We start from the raw sequence: 8,349 nt of genomic DNA on the forward strand, positions 1-8,349 counted from the left end.
ACAGATTTTTAGTCAGTCACATGTAGTGCTGTACCCATGATCAGATTCGTGCGCATTAGTAAAAAAAATAAACTATCCTCAGTCAGGCTTATCTTGTGGAAGATAAGGGTAGAGGGATACTTAAAAAAAATTAATATTCTTAAATCGCATTGAAAAGACTTTGAACATCTTAAATAAGTAAAACCAGAGACATATAATACTGTCTCTGGTAAAACTAAGTTAATGATATAAGTTGAAATATGCCGGAGTGAAAAAAAAAGAAAGAAAGAAAGAAAGAAAAAAAGGGGTTCTCTTCACAACCCCCTGTGCCTCGATGGGCCCTGTAATTTAGAAAATAAATTTTGTATTCTATTCTATAATAGTCTCAGAGGAAATCAACCATACTATAAAGCACGGAAATGAACGAACATTTAAATCTAGTTTTCATTTCGTTGAAATCCGGAGAATTTCATCTTTGTTTCCAGACTCGACCTAATTTATTTGTATATTTTTACTTCCGGGAACTTTTACTTATCTTTTTATTTTGTTTACATTTTTGATTTTGGGCATTTTAGTCTTTTGACTTCAATAATGCGAGAAATTCCTGTAACATTGTCACATAAATGTACATAAAAAAGTGAAAATGCTACGAAAATGACAAAGATAACTATAAAGCAAGAGAAAATATGTCTCTTCTTACTGGTTCCTGCAAATGTGCTATATGTTGTCGCACTGTTTAGTCATGCATGGTTTAAGTTACCAGGAGTATCATATGGACTTTGGTGGGCTGTATTTTGCGACTTCCTTGCTTGCAATATTGTTCCTGCCTTTTTCACTGAGGAGCCTGGTAAGAAAATTTATGTATCACCAGGTTGGCATCGACCTCCCAAAATGAGTGATATACATGTACATGTACCCCTGAATTAATTGCTTAAAAAACGGACTTCCCTCAAAGTGGTTAACTTGCAGTTGTAGAAAAGAAAAATCTGTATCTGTATTTCCCACTTCTGTATATGGATGGGTACGTCACAGATTCCTTTCGGCTATTGTGTGACGGGTTGGTCTGCACTGAAGTTAGTTGCGCTTGCTGAGGAGTGCAGATTTAAACTCCTTGGTTGTAATGACAAACACTACTGAATCCTCTAGATGGTTCCAATCTACCGCAGTGCGCTCAAAGATAGTTTTTGTACTGGTCAGTCTTGCTGTTTGGAACTATGGCCGCTCGTTTGTTGTTACTGACTTGTTGGTCTGGTGTGGGTCTTGCTGTTTGGAACTATGGCTGCTCGTTTGTTGTTACAGACTTGTTGGTCTGGTGTGGGTCTTGGGTCTTGCTGTTTGGAACTATGGCTGCTCGTTTGTTGTTACAGACTTGTTGGTCTAAAATGTTTTTGGATACAAAGTTAAAAATAGACAAACTTCCAATTTTGCATGCAGATGCACTTCGATAAAGCTAGTCAGTGGCGGATCCAGAACTTTTCCTAGTAATGGGGGGGGGGGGGGGGGGGGGGGGGGGGGGGGGCTAGCGCTCCAGTCCTGCTTCAGTGATTTCCTATATAATCAACCAAATTTTTCCCATGAAAGGGGGCCCCGTGCCCCCTAGGCCCCCCCCCCCCCCTGGATCAGCCTATTCTAGTTCATCTAGAGAAATACTATATATTTTTTATTGCATTTTTAATCATGTTAATATTTTTAACATTTTATATTTTATACTTAACATTACATTGTTAGACAATTTATGATTTCATTTGTGTGTAAATTGAATTAATCTTGGAAGTGATTAATCCATACTTGAATACTAGTTTTGTATGGTATACATGTACATGTTTGTTGCATTGTATAGGAACTTTTATACATACATGTACATGTATACAGTATTTACATGGCATAAACATGTATTGATGTACATGTATGCTACTGAATGCATTCGCTCCTTTCATGTTGATGATTTAAATCTGCACGGTGCCACCTTAAGTCAATAATAACAAATTAAAGGCTTTCATCATAGACAAATATGATCATATACATTGTATGTATATATATATGTCTCTGCTTTCATGTATTAAAGACAATAAATTTTACTATTGGCTTACCGTTTGATTTATTTGTATTTATTGTAAACGATCATATAAGAAAAGCAAAGGATATAAATTGGGTATCAATCAAGGACAAAAAAATCAGTACATACACAGCAAAATAACACATAACAAGAGTGCACACGCTGAAATGTCTCGCCTTCTTTACTAATCATTGATATTATGTTGATAGTCCCAAGTATAAAGCTTTATTAAAAACTGTCAGATAAACTTAACATTAACCAAGATAACTAAACAAAGACCAATGAACCATGAAAATGAGGTCAAGGTAAGATGAACCATGCCAGGTAGACAAGTACAGCTAGCAATGCTTCCATACAACAAATATAGTTGACCTATTACTTATAGTTTAAGAAAAATAGACCAAAACACAAAAACTTAACTCTGAGCAATGAACCGTGAAAATGAGGTCGAGGTCAAATAAAACCTGTGCGACTGACATATATAGATCATAAAATATTTCCATACACCAAATATAGTTGACCTATGGCATATAGTATTAGATAAAAAGACCAAAGCTCAAAAACTTAACTTTGACCACTCAACCATGAAAATGAGGTCAAGGTCAGATGACATTTGCCCGCTAGACATGCACACCTTACAATCATTCCATACAACAAATATAGTAAATCTATTGCATAAAGTATGAGAAAAATAGACCAAAACACAAAAACTTAACTATAACCACTGAACCATGAAAATGAGGTCAAGGTCAGATGACACATGCCAGTTGGACATGTACACCTTACAGTCCTTCCATACACCGAATATACTAGCCCTATTGCTTATAGTATCTGAGATATGGACTTGACCACCAAAACTTAACCTTGTTCACTGATCCATGAAATGAGGTCGAGGTCAAGTGAAAACTGTCTGACGGGCATGAGGACCTTGCAAGGTACGCACATAACAAATATAATTATCCGATTTAATATAAGTATTACTTATAATAAGAGAGAATTCAACATTACAAAAATCTGAACTATTTTTTCAAGTGGTCACTGAACCATGACAATGAGGTCAAGGACATTTGACATGTTACTGATGGAAACTTCGTAACATAAGGCATCTATATACAAAGTATGAAGCATCCAGGTCTTCCACCTTCTAAAATATAAAGCTTTTAAAAAGTTAGCTAACGCCGCCGCCGCCGCCGCCGCCGGATCACTATCCCTATGTCGAGCTTTCTGCAACAAAAGTTGCAGGCTCGACAAAAAGCAAAAGATCAGTGTTTTGTATTGCTTTTCTTCGTCTCAATCTCACAGTAAGAAATGTTGGTATAATAAATTGTTTTGTTTAATCTTAAATATTTTTTTAATTATTAATTGCAGTATGGTATCACATCGTACAGTTATTAAGTTTGATAGGATGGTGTGGAATGATCCTGTCTTTGATGATGATGTTTAAACATTTTACTTTTATTGACAAATATAATATAAGAAGGCAGCAGGCTATAGCAGTGGTGTGTATTTTATCAGGTTAGTATAAGTTACATACTTATCTCTAGATATTTGAACAGTACATCGTCATGTACATGAGCTTTTATTTATCTTTTTCATTAAAATTTTTGATCTGAATTGATTGTAACAGATGACATGCTTTTCATGTTTCACTGTATGATGCTATTACTTAAATACAATGTACTTGTTTTATGGCAAGAATCCCAAGATGTCTTTTTTGGTTTTTATCAGCTTCAGCAATTAAGCACCTCTTTCAAAATTCTTGGGTCAGCCCCTGATGTCTATTATCATTTAATATGGTTTCATTGTTTCATTCAAAATTGAGATCTTATATTTCATTGCAATATTACATGTTTTATTTTAGGTTTTATTATACATGTATATCACTGACACTTGTCTTTCAGGTTTTACTATATCATTGCTGCTAATGATGTTTGGTGAGAAGATAGACATGTCTTTTAGGTTTCACTATATCACTGACACTTGTTTTTCAGATTTCACTATATTACTACTGCTAATGATGCTTGGTGGGAAGATGACCACATCATTTAGATTTCACTATATCACTGACACTTATCTTTCAGGTTTCACTATATCACTGACACTTGTCTTTTAGGTTTTACTATATCACTGCTGCTTATGATGTTTGGTAATAAGATGAAATGATCTTTAGGTTTTACTATATCACTGACACTTGTCTATCAGGTTTCACTATACCACTGCTGCTAATGATGTTTGGTGGGAAGATAGACAAGTCTTTGATATTTTACTATATCACTGCTGTTACAGTTCAAATATAAAAGCATGCAATTCAAGAGTTTAAATGCCTTGCTTACCAACTTTGTTTGGTTGTTTGCTCATGCATTGTAATTAAGATTGATACCTAAATTCAATGGTGAGGTGGAGTAAAAGTTTGTTTACTATATAAAAAAGAGTTGGTTGGACAATGGATATTATATTGGAAACAAGTCTAATATTCATTGACCAATAAAACCTTTGTGTTTAGTAAACAGACTGTTATACTTCGCCTCACCATTGAACTGAAGTGTCAAACTTAATTACAATGCATGAGCAAACAACCAAACAAAGTTGGCAAGCAAGGCATTTAAACTCTTGGATTGCATGCTTTAATATTTGAACTGTAATGATGTTGGGACAGAAGATTGAAGTCTTTTAGGTTTTACTATAAGAAGTAAAATCACAAAAATACTGAACTCCAAGGAAAATTCAAAACAGAAAGTCCCTAAATAAATGGTATATATATTACTGACACTTGTCTTTCCAGTTTCACTACTGGTATATCACTGCTGCTAATGGTGTTTGGTGGGAAGTTGACACCACCTTTGGGTTTTACTATGTGTACTTAACTGTCTTTTAGGTTTCACTATAAATTTGCTGATTATGTTGTTTGGTTGGAAGATGGCCTTTGCATTTTAGAATATGCTTAGGAAAAGGATGAGTCTTTTATGTTTTACTATATCAATGGTATAACTTGTCTTTCAGGTTTCACTTTATCAGTGGACTGGTGCAACTGCTGCTTATGATATTTTATTTGAAGATTACAAGAAATTCAATTCTAGTTTACAACATGTACTTTTAAACTGACACTTTTCTTTCAGGTTTCACTATATCACTTCTTCTTATGATGTTTTATGGGAAGCTTGATGAAATGAGTACAGCAGAAGTTCCAAAAGTACACTGGTCAGCCATCTTAGCAGGAGTAGCAGGTCTGCTGCAATTTATTAATGGACTACTTCTTGTACAGTGAATGTGTGGATGTGATGTTTTTTGGACATTAATATCAACTTATGAGTTGATAAATTTCAAGCTCATTTATTGGGAAAAACAACTTCTTAATTTGTGATACTGTTTATATACATATAACCACATGAACTTTGAACATTAATTTGATAGCTAGTCAAGTTTCCATTTGAAACACTGTCTATCCACAATGAGCTTACATATCTGATTAACTATGAGAAAATGTGTACTGGTACTTGTATGTTGAATATATAAAAAAGAAGATGTGGTATGATTGCCAATGAGACAACTATCCACAAAAGACCAAAATGACACAGACATTGAAATCTTTTTTATTTATGATATCATTTTGACTAAACAGAAAAAAAGTTTTTTTCGTTAGATTGACCATTCAACTTTATAACGCTGATACATAGTTATTGACAATTGATGAGTTTGAACTTTTGATGTTGAAAGATTGGCTTGTCAACATTGAATTTGCTAGCTCTATTTTGGACAGACAGTACCAGTATTTATTATTGTACTTATTAAATTGTTACTATAATCTTTTACGAATTATATACTGATTACTTTTGCATTTAATTATTATTAAATTTTTATTAAAAATAACTTTTGTTTTTATATGTTTTCACTATTCATCTATGTTTCAATCTTATTGATTGTTTAGAAAATAGAAGTTTCTTTAAAGAGCCTGTGTTGCTCACCTATTAAAGTCTATATGCATATTCAACAATGTAAACCCTTAAACATTGTCGACTAGAATATAACTCCTTATTAAAAGTTTTGTTTCTGAGGCCATGGTAAAATGAAACTTGCAAGACTGACATGTAAATTGTAAAATATTTGCACACACCAAATATAATTGACCTATTGCATACAGTATTACAAGAACAGACTAAAACACAAAAACTTTAACCACTGAACTATGAAAATGAGGTCAAGGTCAGTTAACACCTGCCAGATGGACATGTACACCTTACAATAATGCCATACACAGAATATAGTAAACCTATTGCATACACCATACAGTATTAGAACAACAGACCAAAACACAACCAGATGATTCGCAGGGCGCAGCTTTATTCGACTGCAGAGGTCGAACACTGAACAGTTGGGGCAAGTATGGACACAACATTCAAGCTTGATACAGCTCTGAATTTGGATTGTGATTAAATAGTTGACACAGCATAGGTTTCTGACACAGAATGAATGTGGCCTAATGAACTTATTTTTTTTTGGCTTTTGAGCAATACTCTATGCCTTTTGAATATTAAGCCCCTAAAAAAAAACCATTTGACAGAATTTTCTTTTTAATTTCTGAAATCTGAAATGAGAAAAATTGTACCCCCGTGCAAACTCTTATTTACCCCCTCCCACCCCCAATTTTTTGAACCTCCCCCTTTCCCTTATTCCAAAAATAATCTAAATTCAAATTTCTAATTGGAGTTTGCAACAATAACTACTCATTTAAACACATCCTAAAATATTGAAATATAAAATGACATACAAATAATTAATATTGAAATATAAAATGACATACAGTCATGGTTAAAATTAATATTGATTAAAATAAAAGTAACATTTAAAAATAAATCTACAGCTAATCATCTCAAGACAATGGTCATTTCTTAATAAATAATTTCCAAGCAGTGTGGACAGATATATAAATATATATATATATATATATATACCGGTAACAGTATTCTTTAAATTGAATTTATATTGGATTACCTCCCTTACACTGCTTTTAAATTGTCTAAATTGTCCTTTAACCAGAGAAACCCTAGTTTTCCCCTCTCTCTTGCCCCTAATTGCTAAATGATTTGAGCAATAACCCCCATAACCATCCCTTTGTAGTATGGAAACTTGTGGTATAATTTCAGAGATATTTATACACTAAAACACAAGTTATTGACTGGAAACTACATAATGCTTATTTGGGCCCCTAATTCCTAAACCTTTGGGACCATAACCTAAATAATCAATCCAAGCCTTCCCTTTGTTATATGAAACCTTGTGGTACAATGGCAGAGAGATCCATACAGCTTCATACAAGTTATTGTCCTAAAACTAGAAAAATGCCTGTTATTGGCCCCTTTTTGGCTCTTAGTTCCTAGACTGTTTACCCCAAAACCCTTAAGATAAATCTGAATCTTCTAATAATTCTATTAAACATTGTGGTACAATTTCAGAGCAATTGAAATACTTATACACAACTTATTGTCCTGAAACTAGTTTTTGGCCCCTTTGGACCCCTAATTCCTAAACCTTTTGGACCATAACCCCCAAAATCAATCCAAACCTATCTTTTTGTGGTTATAAATTTTGTGTTAATATTTTATTGATTTCTATTCACCTATACTAAAGTTATTATCCGTAAACTATCCGTCTTCAGACGACGACAAAGTGATCCCAATACAATGTATACGACCAAATTTTTTAAAATTTTTGCGGTCGTATAAAAACTTGAAGCTCTGAACCATGAAAATGAGGTCAAGGTCAGATTATACCTGCCAGATGGACATATACACCATAAAATCATGCCATACACCAAATATAGTAGAACTATTGCAAACAGTATTAAAACAACAGACCAAAACAATGTTTTGGAAAATTATATTGTCCATGTTGATTTATTTGTAAACTTGTTTTGCTGATTATTTTTGCTATTCAAAGCTTCTATCTACCTATTATAGTTCTCAAGCAAAAAACTAGTTGATAAAAGGGCAATAACATGGAGTGGATCAATTCCTAGGAGTTGTGGCTGAAAAAAGGTATCACTTCTGTTTGTCTGCATCACACCTTTTAAATCTGCACATAGACAAGAAAGGAAAAAAGCAAGGTCACGACTGCAAGTCCTGCAGACAAATGTATGTGAGTTAACACAAGTATTCCACATTCCAAACTAATAGACAAATTGAAAGAGTTGGTATTGCTTTGTTTTATAAAAAAGAATGGCCAACGTAGATACAAGTATCTTGTCTTAGGGAGGGATAAATCCTACTTTGTAAAGGATCACTCTGATTCAAACAAAAAATTCCCTGAAACTGACTTTA

General features: G+C 33.6%; 1 protein-coding gene across 1 annotated transcript; it reads left to right on the plus strand.

The window, feature by feature from the left end:
• The first annotated feature begins 511 nt into the window (after nucleotides 1-511).
• On the plus strand, nucleotides 512-5,902 carry LOC143068931 (uncharacterized). Its single transcript, XM_076243322.1, has 3 exons — nucleotides 512-826; nucleotides 3,404-3,550; nucleotides 5,152-5,902. The coding sequence occupies exons 1-3, from the start codon at nucleotides 634-636 to the stop codon at nucleotides 5,298-5,300; spliced, it is 489 nt and encodes a 162-aa protein (XP_076099437.1). The 5' UTR covers nucleotides 512-633; the 3' UTR covers nucleotides 5,301-5,902.
• Nucleotides 5,903-8,349: the final 2,447 nt, after the last annotated feature.

This window comes from Mytilus galloprovincialis, chromosome 3 (assembly GCF_965363235.1).
Source record: "Mytilus galloprovincialis chromosome 3, xbMytGall1.hap1.1, whole genome shotgun sequence".
Lineage (NCBI taxonomy): Eukaryota > Metazoa > Mollusca > Bivalvia > Mytilida > Mytilidae > Mytilus > Mytilus galloprovincialis.